This window comes from Salmo trutta, chromosome 11, assembly GCF_901001165.1.
Source record: "Salmo trutta chromosome 11, fSalTru1.1, whole genome shotgun sequence".
Lineage (NCBI taxonomy): Eukaryota > Metazoa > Chordata > Actinopteri > Salmoniformes > Salmonidae > Salmo > Salmo trutta.
In genome coordinates, this window is record NC_042967.1 from 18,547,807 (window position 1) to 18,569,663 (window position 21,857).

The 21,857-nt window shown below is 46.0% G+C and overlaps 1 protein-coding gene across 3 annotated transcripts in view; it reads right to left on the reverse strand.

Annotated features, from left to right (window-relative positions):
- LOC115202366 (rho GTPase-activating protein 7) overlaps positions 1-21,857 on the reverse strand; it is a 151,652-nt gene that overhangs the window by 91,391 nt on the left and 38,404 nt on the right. The window contains exon 1 of one of the 3 annotated variants that reach the window (XM_029766487.1): positions 7,275-7,706. The exons of the other annotated variants lie outside the window; for them this stretch is intronic. Within the exon in view, the coding sequence (XP_029622347.1) occupies positions 7,275-7,398 (124 nt within the window). The 5' untranslated portion in view covers positions 7,399-7,706. Of the gene's footprint in view, positions 1-7,274; positions 7,707-21,857 lie in introns of those variants that run through there. 3 annotated transcript variants of the gene reach the window in all.

Sequence of the window (21,857 nt, forward strand, 5' to 3'; positions counted from 1 at the left end):
GATAGAATGTGAGAAAGCTGGTCATGACGTTACCTTGTGACAACGAGGTGAAAATCTATTTAGTCTAGCAGAAGAAATGAAGAAGAGTGATGAATTTGCACCACCCCAAGTGCCAAACTAATTATTATATACCACCCCAAGTACCAAACTAGTTATTATAGACCACCCTAAGTCCCAAACAAATTATTATATATCACCCCAAGTGCCAAACTAATTATTACATAAAACCCCAAGTGCCAAACAAATTATTACATACGACCCCAAGTCCCAAACTAATTATAATATATCACCCCAAGTGCCAAACTAATTATTACATAAAACCCCAAGTGCCAAACTGTAACGGCTGTCTGAAGAAGTAGACCAAGGTGCAGCGTGGAATTTGTTCATCTTTTATTTTGGATGAAAAAAAAGGCACTTCAAAGAAAAAACAAATGACAGCCAAACAGTCCTGTCAGGCATCCTAACACACTAAACAGAAATTAACTACCCACAAACCCCAAAGGAAAACAGGCTGCCTAAGTATGACTCCCAATCAGCGACAACGATGTACAGCTGTCCCTGAATGAGAGCCATACCAGGCCAAAACAAAGAAATACAAAGCATAGAAAAAAGGACATAGAATGCCCACCCAAATCACACCCTGACCAACCTAAATAGAGACATAGAAAAGGCTCTCTGGTCAGCGCGTGACAGTACCCCCCCCCCCCAAAGATGCGGACTCTGCACGTAAAACCTGAACCTATAGGGGAGGGTCTGGGTGGGCATTTCTCCGCGGTGGCGGCTCTGGAGCGGGACGCAGACCCCGCTCCACCACTGGCTCACACCACTTTGGTGGCGCCTCTAGAGCAGGGTCCCTCGCCGCGGGCCCCGGACTGGAGGGCGACTCTGGCTGCGCCGGAGGACAGGCGGGGCGACTCTGGCTGCGCCGGAGGACAGGCGGGGCGACTCTGGCTGCGCCGGAGGACAGGCGGGGCGACTCTGGCTGCGCCGGAGGACAGGCGGGGCGACTCTGGCTGCGCCGGAGGACAGGCGGGGCGACTCTGGCTGCGCCGGAGGACAGGCGGGGCGACTCTGGCTGCGCCGGAGGACAGGCGGGGCGACTCTGGATGTGCCGGATTCCCCAGGCTGGGGAGACCCACTGGAGGCCTGGTCCGTGGAGGAGGCACAGGATAGACCAGGCTGGGGAGACTTGCAGGAGGCCTGGCTCTGGGCGCAGGCACAGGACTCACCAGGCTGGGGAGACATGCAGGAGGCCTGGCTCTGGGAGCAGGCACAGGACTCACCAGGCTGGTGAGACTTGCAGGAGGCCTGGCTCTGGGCTCAGGCACAGGACTCACCAGGCTGGGGAGACATGCAGGAGGCCTGGCTCTGGGCGCAGGCACAGGACTCACCAGGCTGGGGAGACTTGCAGGAGGCCTGGCTCTGGGCGCAGGCACAGGATTCACCAGGCTGGGGAGACATGCAGGAGGCCTGGCTCTGGATGCCGGCACAGGATTCACCAGGCTGGGGAGACATGCAGGAGGCCTGGCTCTGGGAGCAGGCGCAAGACGTGCAGGGCTGGGGAGGTGCACAGGAGGCCTGGTGCGTGGGGCTGGCACAGTCTTCACCAGACGGCTAGCACGCACCTCAGGACGAGTATGGAGAGCTGACTCAGGTGACATCAATTCGAGGACACGCTCCGTAGGGCGAATGTCGTGCCTCATGCACCAACACAGCAGCTCTCTCATAGCTCTCTCCTCCAATTTCCCCATTAATTCCTTCACTGTCTCTGCTTCGCTCCCTTCGCTCACCTCCAACTTCACCCTGACTGGCTTTGGTTCCATCCTCGGCACCGCCGACCTTCCCGTATGCCAACCCCAAAAAAATCTTGGTGCTGCCTCTCCTCTTGCCGTGCCAGCCAATCCTCCCAGAAACGCCGTTCTGCCTTCGCTGCCTCTATCTCCTCCGGCGGGCAGCGGTATTCTCCAGCCTGTCTCCAGGGTCCCTTTCCTTCCAGTATCTCTTCCCAAGTCCAGGAGTCCTGAACCCTCTGCTCCTCCTTACCACGCTGCTTGGTCCGTTGTAGGTGGGTAGTTCTGTAACGGCTGTCTGAAGAAGTAGACCAAGGTGCAGCGTTGAATTTGTTCATCTTTTATTTTGAATGAAAAAAGGCACTTCACAAAGAAAAAACAAACGACAGCCAAACAGTCCTGTCAGGTATCCTAACACACTAAACAGACATTAACTACCCACAAACCCTAAAGAAAAACAGGCTGCCTAAGTATGACTCCCAATCAGCGACAACGATGTACAGCTGTTCCTGATTGAGAGCCATACCAGGCCAAAACAAAGAAATACAAAGAATAGAAAAAAGGACATAGAATGCCCACCCAAATCACACCCTGACCAACCTAAATAGAGACATAGAAAAGGCTCTCTCAGGTCAGGGCGTGACACAAACAAATTATTATATACCACCCCAAGTGCCAAACAAATTATTATATACCACCCCAAGTGCCCAACTAATTATTATATAACACCCCAAGTCCCAAACTAATTATTATATACCACCCCAAGTGCCCAACTAATTATTATATAACACCCCAAGTCCCAAACTAATTATTATATACCACCCCAAGTGCCCAACTAATTATTATACACCACCCCAAGTCCCAAACTAATTATTATACACCACCCCAAGTGCCAAACTAATTATTATATAACACCCCAAGTGTCACCTCTTCCGCCGAAGTCAGTCCCTCTCCTGGTTCAAGCGGCTTTCGGTGGGCGACGTCACCGGCCTTCTAGCCATCGCCGATCCACCTTTCATTTTCCATTGGTTTTGTCTTGTCTTCCCTCACACCTGGTGTCAATTCCATCAATTACATGTTGAGTATTTACCCCTCTGTTCCCCCCATGTCCTTGTCCGGAATTGTTTGTTTGTAAGTGCTTGTACTCTATGTTACTGGTGCGCGTCGGATTTTGAACCCATGTAGGTTCTTTTTGTATTGCCATGGGTTTTGTATTGAATTGCTCAGGCTACCACCTATTTCTACTCTCCTGAGTCTGACTTCACTGCCACCAGTTCCGCAACCCTTACACCAAGTCCCAAACGAATTATTATATATCACCCCAAGTGCCAAACAAATTATTATATATCACCCCAAGTGCCAAACTAATTATTACATAAAATCCCAAGTGCCAAACAAATTATTACATAAAATCCCAAGAGCCAAACAAATGATTAAATACCACCCCAAGTGCCCAACTAATTATTATATACCACCCCAAGTGAAAAACTAATAATTACATACCACACTAAGTCCCAAACGTATTATTATATTCCACCCGAAGTGACACACAAATTATTATACACCACCCCAAGTGCCCAACTAATTATTACATACCACCCCAAGTGCCAATCACTTGTTATTATTATTATAACATAGACGGTATGACAGCTCCCTGTAAGGACCGAAGAAGACCCTCTACCATGAGGTAACACATATCCCCTATTCACAGTGACTCTACCATGTGGTTACACATATCCCCTATTCACAGTGACTCTACCATGTGGTTTCACATAGCCCTATTCACAGTGACTCTACCATGTGGTTACACATACCCTCTATTCACAGTGACTCTACCATGTGGTTACACTTACCCTCTATTCACAGTGACACTACCATGTGGTTACACATACCCTCTATTCACAGTGACTCTACCATGTGGTTACACTTACCCTCTATTCACAGTGACACTACCATGTGGTTACACACACCCTCTATTCACAGTGACTCTACCGTGTGGTTACACATACCCCCTATTCACAGTGACACTACCACGTGGTTACACATACCCCCTATTCACAGTGACACTACCATGTGGTTACACATACCCTCTATTCACAGTGACTCTACCATGTGGTTACACATACCCCCTATTCACAGTGACACTACCACGTGGTTACACATACCCCCTATTCACAGTGACACTACCATGTGGTTACACATACCCTCTATTCACAGTGACTCTACCATGTGGTTACACATACCCTCTATTCACAGTGACACTACCACGTGGTTACACATACCCCTATTCTCAGTGAGACTACCATGTGGTTACATATACTCCCTATTATCAGTGACTCTACCATGTGGTTTCACATACCCCTATTCACAGTGACACTACCATGTGGTTACATATACTCCCTATTCACAGTGACTCTACCATGTGGTTACATATACTCCCTATTCACAGTGACACTACCATGTGGTTACACATACCCTCTATTCACAGTGACACTTCCATGTGGATTCACAGTGATTCTACCATGTGGTTACACATATCCCCTATTCACAGTGACACTACCATGTGGTTACATATACTCCCTATTCACAGTGACACTACCATGTGGTTACACATATCACCTATTCACAGTGACACTACAATGTGGATTCACTGTGATTCTACCATGTGGTTACACATACCCCCTATTCACAGTGACTCTACCATGTGGTTACACATACCCCATATTCACAGTGACTCTACCATGTGGTTACACATACCCTTTATTCACAGTGACTCTACCATGTGGTTACACTTACCCCCTATTCACAGTGACTCTACCATGTGGTTACACATACCCTTTATTCACAGTGACTCTACCATGTGGTTACACATACCCCATATTCACAGTGACTCTACCATGTGGTTACACATACCCTTTATTCACAGTGACTCTACCATGTGGTTACACTTACCCCCTATTCACAGTGATTCTACCATGTGGTTACACTTACCCCCTATTCACAGTGGCACTACCATGTGGTTACACATATCACCTATTCACAGTGACTCTACCATGTGGATTCACAGTGAAACTACCATGTGGTTACACATACCCCCTATTCACAGTGACTCTACCATGTGGTTACACATACCCTCTATTCACAGTGGCACTACCATGTGGTTACACATACCCTCTATTCACAGTGACACTACCATGTGGTTACATATACTCCCTATTCACAGTGACACTACCATGTGGTTACACATATCACCTATTCACAGTGATTCTACCATGTGGTTACACATACCCCCTATTCACAGTGACTCTACCATGTGGTTACACATACCCCCTATTCACAGTGACTCTACCATGTGGTTACACATACCCTCTATTCACAGTGACTCTACCATGTGGATTCACCATGACTCTACCATGTGGTTACACATACCCTCTATTCACAGTGACACTACCATGTGGTTACACATACCCCCCATTCACAGTGACACTACCATGTGGTTACACATACCCTCTATTCACAGTGACACAACCATGTGGTTACACATACCCTCTATTCACAGTGACTCTACCATGTGGTTACACATACCCCTATTCACAGTGACACTACCACGTGGTTACACATACCCTCTATTCACAGTGACACTACCATGTGGTTACACATACCCTCTATTCACAGTGACACTACCATGTGGTTACACATACCCTCTATTCACAGTGACTCTACCATGTGGTTACACATACCCCCTATTCACAGTGACTCTACCACGTGGTTACACATACCCTCTATTCACAGTGACACTACCATGTGGTTACACATACCCCTATTCACAGTGACTCTACCATGTGGTTACACATATCCCATATTCACAGTGACACTACCACGTGGTTACACATACCCTCTATTCACAGTGACTCTACCATGTGGTTACACATACCCTCTATTCACAGTGACTCTACCATGTGGTTACACATACCCCTATTCACAGTGACACTACCATGTGGTTACACATACCCCCTATTCACAGTGACACTACCATGTGGTTACACATACCCCCTATTCACAGTGACACTACCACGTGGTTACACATACCCTCTATTCACAGTGACTCTACCATGTGGTTACACATACCCCTATTCACAGTGATTCTACCATGTGGTTACACATACCCTCTATTCACAGTGACTCTACCATGTGGTTACACATACCCCTATTCACAGTGACTCTACCATGTGGTTACACATACCCCCTATTCACAGTGACACTACCATGTGGTTACACATACCCTCTATTCACAGTGACTCTACCATGTGGTTACACATACCCTCTATTCACAGTGACTCTACAATGTGGATTCACATTGACACTACCATGTGGCTAGTATACTCCTGTCCCCTGCCCACTAAACTATGGAGGAATTTCCCATTCATTACCATGTTTTATTAGAAGAGAGAAAATAAATGTGGTGTAGGAAAGCTGTGATTAACACCGACTTGACTTGTGATCTACCTTCCTTTTCAACTATTTTCTTTCATCTGGCGGTCCTTTATGAGACCTGACAGTAAACATATTCTGGTATTGTCCCACAGGAACCACCTATCACCTGGCATGCTGAGTTTCAGGGCTCAGGGGTCAGGGGTCAAGGGTCAGGGCAAAAGACATTGACCCGGGGTTGTGGAACTTATGGTTTGCAGTGAGAAAAGTGGTGCCCCTGCCATTTGTAATGAGCTTCACCTGAGCTTCACCTGTGAAGATTTAGAAGGTGATACTAGGCTGTAAATATGACTTAATACAGATGTTGTTTCAATTAGTGAAGTCATGCAGGTTTATGAAACCAGATGGTGTTGGTGGTGCGTTGCAGTGGGAACACATGGGACACACGCACACACAAGCACACACACAGGAACACATGCACGCACACGCACTCACTCACAAGCACACACACAGGAACACACACGCACACACACACCTACTGTAGTACCCTAACCTAGTACACTAACCTAGTACCCTAACCTACTCTAATACCCTAACCTAGTGCCCTATCCTAGTACCCTAACCTAGTACACTAACCTAGTACCCTAACCTACTGTAGTACCCTAACCTGGTACCCTAACCTAGTACCATAACCTACTGTAGTACCCTAACCTATTACCCTAACCTAGTACCCTAACCAAGTACCATAACCTAGTACCATAACCTTTTACAATAACCTAGTACCATAACAACTATCATAACCTAACGTAACTTAGTACCATGTTGATACCAACAAAAAAAGTGTATATACTTTTATACATAAGAGGTATTTTAATAAGCTAGTTCAACTACAGTATGGTTCAGTTCTCTCTCTCTCTCTCTCTCTCTCTCTCTCTCTCTCTCTCTCTCTCTCTCTCTCTCTGACACAAATCTGGGATGACACAGCAGTTTTTCTCTCATACGCCAGGAAGGCTAAAACAGCACACACACGAAGGAGCACACACATACACTCACCTGCCAGTCTCCTGTCTCGTGCTGTCTTGCTGAGTAAGTCCAGAGCTCTAAAGGTAGAATACCTAATGTGGTCAGTGAACGACTTCTGCAGCAGCAGTAGCCTCAGAGAGCGATGCAGAGCCATACTGGTACTAGATCCACCCAGACCTGGGTTAGATTAGACTAGGCTGGACCGGGATAGGTACTATATCCCTGTAGAGTCCTGTCATAAAGATAGAGCAGGTCCCAATGGTCCCGTTTGACTCAGTTTGGTTCTGTCTTGCTGTTCTGTCCTGGGCTACACTCTAATAGTCTGTTCTAGAACCTCTTAGAACATTGTCTGGTTCTAGTGGTTCCAGTGTTCTGGTTTCTACATTCAGTTGTGTTCTGTTCTGTCCTGCAGCCTCCTCGGTGCTGTGCCAAGCATCAGTGCACTGGTCCAGGGACACGGTGAGCCGCTGCTGCATCATTCTCATATTCAATGCAGCCTGCAAGTGCACCAGTGTGTGTGTGTGTGTGTGTGTGTGTGTCAGAAAGAGAGAGTAAGTGCTCTCCGATAAAAGCCCAGGCTGAATATTTCAGTGGGTCAAACAGAGTAACTGATGACAAGCTTAGGCATATCCTTGCTCTCTCTTTCTCTCAATTCGAGAGAGAGAGGGAGAGAGAGAGACAGAGGGAGAGAGAGAGACAGAGGGAGGGAGAGAGAGAGAGAGAGAGAGAGAGAGAGAGAGAGAGAGAGAGCCTATGCTTGTCATGACTTACTCTGTTTGACCCTCTCAAATATTCAGCCTAGGCTTTTATCGAGAGCACTTACTCTCTCTTTCTGAGACACACACACACACATGCTCTCTCTCTCTCTGTTTCTTTCTCTCTCTGACTCCTTCTTACTCTTCTGTGAGTAGAAACAGAGAGAGATCACCAGAGATAGATATACTGTAGAACATAACATGATCTGTTGCCAGGCAGTTTGCAGGGTGACTTCATCTGGCCTTGGTCTCAAGCAAAGAGCCGTGGCAGCTCATCTCACGGGAGGTGCAGCAGGAGATGCATGAAAGAAGTGCAGGATCCAGAGAAAAAAGGACGAATAATCAGGACCCGGAGAAGGAGTGGAGGAGCAGCAGGAGAGCTTGAGCCCACATTAGGAGGTGAGACAAGAAGTAATAGTGGAGATTTCCAAGAAGAAAATATGATTGTGGGTTGACAATCTACTCTGTTCCCATGTCTCCAGTCGTCTCCCCTTACTCTGTCCCCTTGTCTCCAGTACTCTTCCCTTACTCTGTCCCCATGTCTCCAGTACTCTTCCCTTACTCTGTCCCCATGTCTCCAGTCGTCTCCCCTTACTCTGTCCCCTTGTCTCCAGTACTCTTCCCTTACTCTGTCCCCATGTCTCCAGTCATCTCTCCTTACTCTGTCCCCTTGTCTCCAGTACTCTTCCCTTACTCTGTCCCCATGTCTCCAGTACTCTTCCCTTACTCTGTCCCCTTGTCTCCAGTACTCTTCCCTTACTCTGTCCCCATGTCTCCAGTCCTCTCCCCTTACTCTGTCCCCATGTCTCCAGTCCTCTCCCCTTACTCTGTCCCCATGTCTCCAGTCCTCTCCCCTTACTCTGTCCCCATGTCTCCAGTCCTCTTCCCTTACTCTGTCCCCATGTCTCCAGTACTCTTCCCTTACTCTGTCCCCTTGTCTCCAGTACTCTTCCCTTACTCTGTCCCCATGTCTCCAGTCCTCTCCCCTTACTCTGTCCCCATGTCTTCAGTCCTCTCTCCTTACTCTGTCCCCATGTCTCCAGTCCTCTCCCCTTACTCTGTCCCCATGTCTCCAGTCCTCTCTCCTTACTCTGTCCCCATGTCTCCAGTACTCTTCCCTTACTCTGTCCCCTTGTCTCCAGTACTCTTCCCTTACTCTGTCCCCATGTCTCCAGTCCTCTCCCCTTACTCTGTCCCCTTGTCTCCAGTCCTCTCTCCTTACTCTGTTGCCATGTCTCCAGTCCTCTCTCCGTTCTCTGTCCCCATGTCTCCAGTACTCTTCCCTTACTCTGTCCCCTTGTCTCCAGTCCTCTCCCCTTACTCTGTCCCCATGTCTCCAGTCGTCTCCCCTTACTCTGTCCCCATGTCTCCAGTACTCTTCCCTTACTCTGTCCCCATGTCTCCAGTCCTCTCCCCTTACTCTGTCCCCATGTCTCCAGTCGTCTCCCCTTACTCTGTCCCCATGTCTCCAGTCGTCTCCCCTTACTCTGTCCCCATGTCTCCAGTCCTCTCCCCTTACTCTGTCCCCTTGTCTCCAGTACTCTTCCCTTACTTTGTCCCCATGTCTCCAGTCCTCTCTACTTACTCTGTCCCCATGTCTCCAGTTGTCTCCCCTTACTCTGTCCCCATTTCTCCAGTCCTCTCTCTTTACTCTGTCCCCATGTCTCCTTTCCTCTCCCCTTACTCTGTCCCCATGTCTCCAGTCCTCTCCCCTTACTCTGTCCCCATTTCTCCAGTCCTCTCTCCTTACTCTGTCCCCATGTCTCCAGTCCTCTCTCCTTACTCTGTCCCCATGTCTCCAGTCCTCTCCCCTTACTCTGTCCCCATGTCTCCAGTCCTCTCTCCTTACTCTGTCCCCATGTCTCAGTCCTCTCTCCTTACTCTGTCCCCATGTCTCCAGTCCTCTCTCCTTACTCAGTCTGTGTTTTTCTGGTGAAGCCCCTTGTAAAGGCTGTGTGTTTGGTGGATGTCTGCTGTGTGAAGAAGATAGAGGACAGTGTCAATGTGGGATTACCTCGGGACATTCCAGACCCCTGCACCCTTGAGACTCAAGGCAATCATGCTAAGTTACGGATGCTAAAGTAGGTTATCACAGCCCTGCTGATAGCATTTAGCCCCATCTCCGCTAATTTACTTTTATGGCCTCCGAGGTAAGTTTGGGCTGATAAGTAACTGTCTGGCACCCTATTGTTTTCCAATGCCCCTTAGTCAGTCAATATAGCCTATTCAATCCCTAAATCAACTTGCCTTGAAGGTACCATAAATGTGGAATAGTATCTGGGCCTGGTGGGTATTCATAAAGCGTCTCAGAGTAAGAGTGCTGGTCTAGGGTCAGTATTAGATAATAATGAATACGATTATCTGGACAGAGGGGAACTGATCCTAGATCAGCGCTCCTAGTCTGACATGCTTTATGAATATGGGCACTGATGTAAAAACATCATCATCCTGTAAAAGGATCATATTTTACGAACCTAGTTGCTCTGTCCATTGCAAAGGAAAAACACATACTTAGGTTAGAATGTCATGTACACATAATCTTTTTCTAGACTATTTTGAAACCGTCTCCCATTTTATAGCTATGTTGAAAAACAACTTGCTATTGTGAAGTCTCTTCTTTTCTGTGACTATTAAAATGATACATGAGCCTTGTGTGTTTGTGTGTGTGTGTGTGTGACATTGGATTCTGAATATAATTAGGCTACAGTTTTACGATGGGAAACTTGTGTCCCAGATCATATGATCATATGAATGAAAACAGTCTGTAGACATTCTGGTGTTGACATGCCCTTGTATCACTAACATAAAAGGTAATCTGTGTTGGCGAGAGAACATCCTATCTTTGTGTGTGCGTGTTAGTGCGTCTGTGCTTGTGTGAGTCTCTCTCGCTCTCTCTCTCTCTCTCTCTCTCTCTCTCTCTCTCTCTCTCTCTCTCTCTCTCTCTCTCTCTCTCTCTCTCTCTCTCTCTCTCTCTTCTCTCTCTCTCTCTCTCTCTCTCTCTCTCTTTCTCTTTCTCTTTCTCTTTCTCTTTCTCTCTCTCTCTCTCTTTCTCTCTCTCACTCTCCTGATAAGGGGAGGAGACACAGACGGTGACCTGGATGTCAGACTGGAGGGAAGGTGTGTGTGTGTGTGTCTTCAAGCATGTGTGTGAGATGTACTATCTGCTCTAATATCAAAGACATACAGTACTCTCCTGCTCCTGCTGTCTGACCCGTTTTCATGGTCCCCCCCACCTTTCAGTTACATGAGACTTCCACACGCACGCAGTCACACACAAACACACACCATAGAGTTCACTTATTTTTAACGACTGCTCCTATAACTAATCTGATACTGACATGACATCCGAGGAATCCTCAGTGAAGTAGGTAAACGTCTCGTGGTTCACCTGATTTCTCAGAACCCAGTCTTCAGTGAAGAAGGTAAATGCCTCAGTGATTGACCTTGGCTTTGATCTTATTTCTCAGAGCTCAGTCTTGAGAAATAGCCATTCATCAATGTCCTCCTGAAAGGAGCCAATGGCTTAAGAACACTACAACAGCCTTATGGGTACTGGAGAGGATATCCATCTCAGAGGGCCTTTGGAATCGGGACTGGGGCCTTTACTATCACGAATAGAGGGGCCTGGGGAATCGGGACTTTACTATCATGAGTAGAGGGGACTGGGGCCAGGGGCTGAAATCCCAGGGGGGGACGGGGGGGACACGACCCCCCCATCCTGGGAAAAATATGATTTGTCCCCCCCAATATATCACTGAAACATAACTATGTAATTTAAATAATATTAATAATACGCAATGAAAGCAATTGTGCTGATTATAGACACTTAATAGCGCGTTTTTAAGTTTCAAAAGATTGCGACCCCCCCACCCTTTACCTCACAATGGTTTGATCCACTGCCAATTCCTTAGCTTGCTAGGTAACAGAGAGGTCGTATCTACTGTCTGAAAGGCACTCAATGCACGTAACTGACGTGAGGTTAATCCAGTCAATCGCGCACACACACTAGCTGAATATGCAGAGCTAGCGCGCAAATATTAACTATTAAGCTAGCTAGTACCTATTCCATTTATGTGGTGTCGTCAAAGATGGAATCTTTGCTATCGTCAATTTATTCCAAGATCAGCATGCAGATGATGTAAGTTAGTGCTTCAAAGTCCCTGTGATAAGGTTAGCGATAAACTGAAATCCAAACTGAACAGAACTACACTCTCTTCTACCATTGTCTTAAATATATTTAATGGTCTCGTTGCAAAAGCTAAATTGTCGCAAGGGAACTTATTTATTTATTTTATTTCACCTTTATTTAACCCGGGTAGCAAAGATTATAGCAAACACCACTGGAACTGAATTGGTGCTCGCTAGCGTTGCAAATTCAGCTATTGTTGGAAGCCAGCCAATATGAAACAAACTATTAAAATTACAAAAGGTTGCAGCATATGTTGTGTAAATGATGAACTCATACAGCTGTCAACTCTTGTCATTTTAATCCGTTTCACATTTGCTAGCAACCTTTTAGATCGAAGCCCAAATAGAATGATTGAAGATGATAGAAGCCCATCTCCTACTGTAAATAACCTACACACTGTGTGTGTAGCCAGCCAGCCAGCCAGGTAGAAAAATGGCAGAAAAATAAAAGACGGACATCAGAGTATTTTTCAATACACCAAAACGCATAGTAAGAACCCTAGTAGCCTAATATCTGAAAGACTAGTTGATAAAATGTTCATGAAATTCTAATGGAAATGTTTCACAATGATGTCATTGGGCAGAGCAGGCAACAGATGGCACACAGACAGCTGAGTTGGGGACAGATATGCAGGGACAGATTGGCAGAGACAGGGAGTCTCAGGTAAGTTTGTTGAGTCTTTGTTTGGCCTCATTATGAAAGGTTCTCCATTTTTTTGACTTGTAAAATAGGAACATAATTGGAAAATGCCATGGATACCCCCACTCTCAACTTAAACTGGTGACTGAACTAAGATTTGTTAAAGGCAATGGTATTGCTCTTGTGGTTAGTTGTGTAGTTTTGGGTACCGGTAGTTAGGAGTACGGCAAACACCTTATTTCTTTGGTTCCTCAATATACATTTACCATATTACAATGTAGGCTATGTGTTACAGCACTACTTTTGGTGTCCCCCTCAGGAATTGCTCTTGAGAAAATTTCATGTAATTGTCCCCTCCAAAGTTGATATCAGATTTTCGCCCCTGACTGGGGCCTTTACTATCATGAGAAGAGGGGACTGGGGCCTTTACTATCGCGAGTAGAGGGGACTGTGGCCTTTGCTATCATGAGTAGAGTGGACTGGGGCCTTTACTATCATGAGTAGAGGGGACTGGGGCCTTTAGTATCACGAGTAGAGGGGCCTGGGGAATCGGGACTTTACTATCATGAGTAGTGGGGACTGGGGCCTTTGCTATCATGAGTAGTGGGGACTGGGGATTGTGGCCTTTACTATCATGAGTAGTGGGGACTGGGGATTGTGGCCTTTACTATCATGAGTAGTGGGGACTGGGGGTTTTACTATCATGAGTAGTGGGGACTGGGGCCTTTACTATCATGTGTAGAGGGGACTGGGGCCTTTGCTATCATGAGTAGAGTGGACTGGGGCCTTTACTATCATGAGTAGTGGGGACTGGGGCCTTTGCTATCATGAGCAGAGGGGACTGGGGCCTTTGCTATCATGAGCAGAGGGGACTGGGGCCTTTGCTATCATGAGTAGAGGGGACTGGGGCCTTTACTATCATGAGTAGTGGGGATTGGGGCCTTCACTATCATGAGTAGAGGGGACTGGGGAGGCTTGTATTTTTGTAACTGTGTGAGTGAGTGGAGCTCAGTGGAGCTCACTTCCTGTTGTAAATGTCCCTTTTGTGTGTGGTGGTTTCCTGTCCGGAGTGACACCAGTGATCCCACTATGAAGAAAGACACCCACGGGACCTGCCCTCAACCCCAAGGGAAGCAAAATGTATCTGTGTGTCTGTCGGTGGGTGGGACTGTAGGATGGACACAAGAAATTCCGGTGATGTCTATCGTTTTACAAGTCAACAAAGCCTGTCCAAAGAAGAAGAAGCAGACACGACAGCTCCGCGTCTGAGGAAGACAACCCATACTAACCTAGAACTGACTGAGAACGTGCTGGTTCACATAGAAACACCAAACTATTTCCCTCCTACACCAGAGGAAGCTGGGAGTTGCCCTGGTCTCTGTCATCTTAACACTGAGGTGGAGGTGCGAAAGCGTTAAACAGCGTAATATACAGTACAGAGACGCTTAACAGGATGCCTGGGTGAAAGAGGGGAGGGAAGAGGAGGAGGAGGGTGGGGAGAGGCAAGTGCTTGGACAGGAATGCGGACCTTGCTGAAACACTGCAACTCCTCTTTACTGTACGGGCGGATGTGTGTGGATGTCTCGTCAACAGCCTTGTAGATGAGACCTCGGGCTCCTTCATTAAGTCTCTGAAAGGACCTCCTAATAGGTGGGAGATGTCCTCTAAGAAAATGTTGCGCCTCAGGGCGAGGACAGAGGAAGAGTAGCATGGGGTTGCAAGTCAGGAAAGAGAGTCCTTCTTTGTGAAAGTTAACCTATTAGCCCCGTGACTTAGTTGCATTTTCTGTGAAAATTGGCGGGGAAATTCGTCCCTACGGCAGAAAGGGGTGCTGGATTGTTTCGAGCTGAGAAGAGTCTTTGATAAGACATTTGGTTTGGTGTCACAAGTTTTCTGAGATGAAAAGCGTTTCTCTGAAGAATGAATCCGGGCTGAAATGGCATGTGTTTTGGATAGTTGTTTGCCTGGATAATGGATTCGAATTTGATATCCCTCCAGATAATACTTCTTTCTAAATTGAATTTGAGTTATTTTGACCATCTGACTGATGAGATCAAACCTACTAAGTTTACATTTAGTTGACTTCTAGTTTTTTTGTATCAAACATATGCATCACTACAGACCCCACATACAACAAATGCTAGATAGTTCAACAGAACCAATATCCTTGTTCCATTAACTACCTCATTTTCTTCCTAAAGGCACTAACTCTTGTTAACATCTAGGATGTAAAGGTGATATGACAGTGTCTTGAGTCATTTTCAAACACAGTGAGCCCTATTTTAGACGAACAGTGAGCAACAGTTGCCAGACGGCCTGATTCAGTTCTGTGGACGTTGCAATTCGGTGAATCAGAGGGTAAAATGCCAGAGTTGCAGGTTAGATAAACCTCCATATTCCAAAAAGGGAAGGAGGGAGAGAAAAAATAAACAGAGGGAGAGACAGACAGATAGACAGACAGACAGACAGACAGGGAGGGGGGGAGTACAGACCAGGCAGGGCGGGTCAAACACAGGAAGGAAACCACAAGACTCCAGCAAAGTCAAGCCCTGAAGAATGTCTGTCTCTCCAAAATGCATAGTAGTTAGTTTCACACACACACACACACACACACACACACACACACACACACACACACACACACACACACACACACACACACACACACACACACACACACACACACGTAAACCACTTCCTTGCTCCTCCTCCGCCATCTTGTTTTAAGAACGGCTACTTTTCTGGCTCTGCAGGGCAACTAAATCCTGAGTCTGGGTGAAAGGTCATGCTCTCTCCATCCTGCTGGGTGGATGCCCATCATTGTGTTTATATATTACCACTGGCGCTATTTCTAGATCGGAGCAACAGCGTTCCCGACACGGAGCCTCCTTCCTCCTCCCTCCTCTTGCCGCAATCAAGGAAAAACGACATGCCTCCATTTTTGGAACGATGGATCCGAGACAGGAATAGGGCAAGACTATGAATAAAACAATATTCACGTGACTCAATTTTAAAACAAACTGCCATAGTGTTTCTCCAGGGTAAGTGGTAAAGTTAGAGCTACAGAAGGATCTTCATTTCATCACTTTTTTTGTTGCCGAGAATTTTCTTGTGCAGCAGGAAATGCAAACTTGGAGTGTTTTAGAGGTTTAAAAAGGCTTTAAAATGTCAGACTTTTTTTTTATCAACCTCTAACCAAAAAAATGCCATTAATTATAATCCACAAAATAATCCACATGTCCTGTTGCTGCAGGATTATTTTCCTGCTGTAGTAAACAAGTCTAAATTAGGATCCTACATCTGTAGTTGCGTCCTCTGACAGAGGGAAAGGATGTGTTTTAATGGGCCTAATCATTGTGACTTCATGGAAACCACAACAGAGGCATCTCTTTGGTGAGTAAAGGAGGAGGAGAAGAAAAGCATTGACTACACACAGACTCAGTGAGCATAGCCTTGCTATTGAGAAAGGCAGACCTGGCAGGCTATGTGTACACTGCCTACAAAATGAGGTGGAAACTGAGCTGCACTTCCTAACCTCCTGCCACATGTATGACCATATTAGAGACCCTCAAATAATTTGAAAACAAACCCAATTTTGATAAACTCCCATATTTATTGTGTGAAATACCACAGTGTGCCATCACAGCAGCAAGATGTGTGACATGTTGCCACAAGAAAAGGGCAACCAGTGAAGAACAAACACCATTGTAAATACAACCCATACTAATGTTTATTTATTTTGCCTTTTGTTCTTCAACTATTTGCACATAATATGACATTTGCAATGTCTATTCTTTTGGAACTTTTGTGAGTCTAATGTTTACTGTAATTTTTTTGGGTTTATTTCACTTTTGTTTATTATCTATTTCACTTGCTTTGGCAATGCAAACATATGCTTCCCATGCCAATAAAGCCCCTTAAATTGAAAATTGAAATTAAGAGAGAGAGAGAAAGAGAGAGAGAGAAAGAGAAAGAGAGAGAAAGAGAAAGAGAGAGAGAGAGAAAGAGAGAGAGAGAAAGCAAAAGAGAGCAAGAGAGAGCAAGAGAGAGAGCGAGAGAGAGAGAAAGAGAGAGAAAGAATTATAGAGAGAGAGAGAGCGAGAGAGCGAGGAAGAGAGAGCGAGAGAGAGAGAAAGAGAGAGAGAGAGAGAGAATCTCCCAAGGCACTGATTACATGGAGGCTCTCTGCATGTTTGCCAGTTCAGGGTGCTGACACAGTGAAGCGCCCCACTGACAGTCTTCACTTTCATCTCCCCCTGGCCTCCTCTCCACTCTCTCCACCCCCAGACACCCACTCTAGAGTATCCAGCCCAGCCAGGGGTTGCCTTATCAGGTGCAGGTGAGGGGAGAGGGAGGGTAAGAACCAAAGGCTCCATTGTTTGGCCTACGGGCCAAGAGAAGAGGGGAAGATAGGGGAGGAATGCTCAGTGGAGAGGCTGATCATAGATCAAAGACTTATGGGGATTGGGGGAAGAAGGGAGGGAAAAAGGGAATAGGGGGAAGGAAACCATCATCGTTGGTATTGTGTTCATACAATGACTCTTGTATGAGAGAACAGAGGGAGGAACGAGGTGACGGTAATTGACCGTATCGTAACAATCCCCTCCACATATACTCAGTGGGCGGCCGCTGTCCTAATCCTTCCTCTTTCGTTCCTCGATTCTCAAAATCTTTCTCTCATTCTTTAAAAAATATAGATTTCTATGGCAGCACAGCGAGCTTCCTGCCTGAGACAATCAACTTCCTGAAGAAAAGGATGCTGGGTAAGTGAGTAAATGAGTCTTAGGGGCTGTTTTAGAGGTCCGTGATGAATGCATCTGAAATGGCATCGTATTCCCTAATTTATAAGTAGTCCAGTAAAGGAATAAGCATCATATACTGTTGTTTATGTAATTCCATGGTGCCAACTGCCATTTCGGATGCAGTCCACCACGTCTGATTTGAGGTCTCGCCATCTGTAAAAACCTCCTCCGAGCATGTTGGTCTGCTGCATTCTTCCTCCCTCTTCAGTATGATTTCAGGAGGGAGACAACTAGGTAGGCTACAGGAAGCCTGGATGTATTTACATGAAGAGCAGGAGATTGACAGGAACTACAGGAAGCCTGGAGGTATTTACACTGAGGAGCAGGAGATAGACAACAACTACAGGAAGCCTGGATGTATTTACACTGAGGAGCAGGAGACAGACAGGAACTACAGGAAGGCTGGAGTTATTTACACTGAGGAGCAGGAGACAGGCATGGACTACATGAAGCCTGGATGTATTTACACTGAAGAGCAGGAGATAGCAAGGAACTACAGGAAGCCTGGATGTATTTACACTGAGGAGCAGCAGGAGACAGACAGGGACTACAGGGACCCTGGAGGTATTTACGCTGAGGAGCAGGAGACAGACAGGGACTACAGGAAGCCTGGAGGTATTTACACTGAGGAACAGGAGACAGGGACTATAAAGAGTGGATTTTGAGCAGCTATTCCAGGAATCAATGCATTAAGTCCCTGCGTCTACTTACAGACTCAGGTCAACATGACATATTGCCTAAAGTGGGGATATGTACAGTGAGGGAAAAAAGTATTTGATCCCCTGCTGATTTTGTACGTTAGCCCACTGACAAAGAAACGATCAGTCTATAACTTTAATTGTAGGTTTATTTGAACAGTGAGAGACAGAATAACAACAACAAAAATACAGAAAAACGCATGTAAAAAATGTTATAAAATGATTTGCATTTTAATGAGGGAAATAAGTATTTGACCCCCTCTCAATCAGAAAGATTTCTGGCTCCCAGGTGTCTTTTATACAGGTAACGAGCTGAGATTAGGAGCACATTCTTAAAGGGAGTGCTCCTAATCTCAGCTTGTTACCTGTTTAAAAGACACCTGTCCACAGAAGCAATCAATCAATCAGATTCCAAACTCTCCACCATGGCCAAGACCAAAGAGCTCTCCAAGGATGTCAGGGACAAGATTGTAGACCTACACAAGGCTGGAATGGGCTACAAGACCATCGCCAAGCAGCTTGGTGAGAAGGTGACAACAGTTGGTGCGATTATTCGCAAATGGAAGAAACACAAAAGAACTGTCAATCTCCCTTGGCCAGGGGCTCCATGCAAGATCTCACCTCGTGGAGTTGCAATGATCATGAGAATGGTGAGGAATCAGCCCAGAACTACACGGGAGGATCTTGTCAATGATCTCAAGGCAGCTGGGACCATAGTCACCAAGAAAACAATTGGTAACATACTACGCCGTGAGGGACTGAAATCCTGCAGTGCCCGCAAGGTCCCCCTGCTCAAGAAAGCACATATACATGCCCGTCTGAAGTTTGTCAATGAACATCTGAATTATTCAGAGGACAACTGGGTGAAAGTGTTGTGGTCAGATGAGACCAAAATGGAGCTCTTTGGCATCAACTCAACTCGCCGTGTTTGGAGGAGGAGGAATGCTGCCTATGACCCCAAGAACACCATCCCCACCGTCAAACATGGAGGTGGAAACATGCTTTGGGGGTGTTTTTCTGCTAAGGGGACAGGACAACTTCACCACATCAAAGAGACGATGGACGAGGCCATGTTCCGTCAAATCTTGGGTGAGAACCTCCTTCCCTCAGCCAGGGCATTGAAAATGGGTCGTGGATGGGTATTCCAGCATGACAATGACCCAAAACACATGGCCAAGGCAACAAAGGAGTGGCTCAAGAAGAAGCACATTAAGGTCCTGGAGTGGCCTAGATAGTCTCCTGACCTTAATTCCATAGAAAATCTGTGGAGGGAGCTGAAGGTTCGAGTTGCCAAACGTCAGCCTCGAAACCTTAATGACTTGGAGAAGATCTGCAAAGAGGAGTGGGACAAAATGCCTCTTGAGATGTATGCAAACCTGGTGGCCAACTACAAGAAACGTCTGACCTCTGTGATTGCCAACAAGGGTTTTGCCACCAAGTACTAAGTTATGTTTTGCAGAGGGGTCAAATACTTATTTCCCTCATTAAAATGCAAGTGAATTTATAACATTTTTGACATGCGTTTTTCTGTATTTTTTTGTTGTTATTCTGTGTCTCACTGTTCAAATAAAACTACCATTAAAATTATAGACTGATCATTTCTTTGTCAGTGGGCAAACGTACAAAATCAGCAGGGGATCAAATACATTTTTCCCTCACTGTAACCATATCATCACTCCCAGATAAACCCATGTCAAATTACACAGCGCCCATCTGTTTACTATAGCATACTGTAGGCTACTCATCCTAAACATCTGTTTTCTATTGCATACTGTAGGCTATTCATCTTAACCATCTGTTTTCTGTAGCATACTGTAGGCTATTCATCCTAAACATTTGGTAGGCTATTCATCCTAAACATTTTGTTACATAATTTCTAGGGCTCAGAAGTGTGCAGTTCAGAGCATCCCTGGTGCGGCAGGTAGCCTAGTGGTTAGAGTGTTGGACTAGTAACCGAAAGGTTGCAAGATTGAATCCCCAAGCTGACAAGATCAAATATGTCGTTCTGCCCCTGAACAAGCAGTTAACCCGCTGTTCCTAGGCCGTCATTGAAAATAAGGATTTATTCTTAACTGACCTGCCTAGTTAAATAAAGATTTTAAGAAATTTAAATCCCTCCGGTTGTCGGAGGGAATTCTTCTGTTTCCGTGGTGATGGTAAAATGAACCATGAATGGCCCAATCTTTCATGTTGTCACCCCCAAGGCACTAACACACCGTGTGTGTGATGTCACATGGTTCCAAGAGATTATATAAATGGGGCTTTGGTGTGACAATGAACACTGGTCCCAGTAAAATCCCTCCCCTCCTCAACTCATGATACCCATGTCCAGGGTTCCATCACATAACCCCAGTGGTGGGGGGATGTTGTTAGGTAACACAGCTGCAGGAAGTGGAACTGATTTTAACAGAGCCCCCAAAAAGACAAAAACAGACTTTAAAGTGGCTTTATAGTTAGTTACTGTAGTCCTTAAGCTACTACATGTGATTCTGAGCCCAATCTTCAGCTTAGATTGATAGTCTGTGAGAAGGTCATTGTGAAAAGTTGCGTAATTGAGAAGAGAGATGTCCGACCAAAATATGGAAGGACACACACAGGTACGTCACACACACACGCATGATTCTGTACACACACACACACACACACACACACAGACACACACACACACACACACACACACACACACACACACACACACACACACACACACACACACACACACACACACACACACACACACACACACACCTCTCCCATCTCTCCTTCCCCTCCCCCTGGTATTGTTTTCTGGTGCACAGAAGACTTTGGGTGGGGGGTATTTAATGAACGCAGCGCCCCCGCTGCTTCTTTTACAGTGCCTCTATCCAGTCCGGCTGTTTCCTGGTGACACTGTGTAATACCGGCAGTCTACAAGGAGACTGGAGACTGGTCAGAGCCAAAATGGCTCTCAATCCCCCCCCCCCAGAGACATGATTTTCTCTAGAAGGGATACATCTTTTGTCAAAATATACTTTTTGTAGCAGGTTTAGGAGATTTAACGTAGCAGGTTAGGAGAATTAACGTAGCAGTTTAGGAGAATGAGGCGAAGGTTATGAAAGTGATTAGGGTTAGGGTTAGCTAAAAATGACCTGAAAAATGTTGGTCAATTTGACAAAAGCTGTATCAAATCAAATTCAACTCAAATCAAAAGAATGGAACTCCCATCTCATATAGCGCAAGTGAATGAGCAAACCTGGTTTAAAAACAAAAAATAAAGCAACACCTCATAGCACAACGCTACTCCCCCATGTAACACACTTGTTGTGTGTATGTACTGACATGTATGTGTAATTGACAGATGCACACACACACACACACACACACACACACACACACACACACACACACACGCACACGCACACACACACACACACACACACACACACACACACAAGTTTTCTGTCTGTAATGTCTTTTTCGTTATGTGTCGGACCCCAGAACGACTAGCTATCGTCATTGGCGTCGGCTAATGGGGATCCTAACAAGTCAAA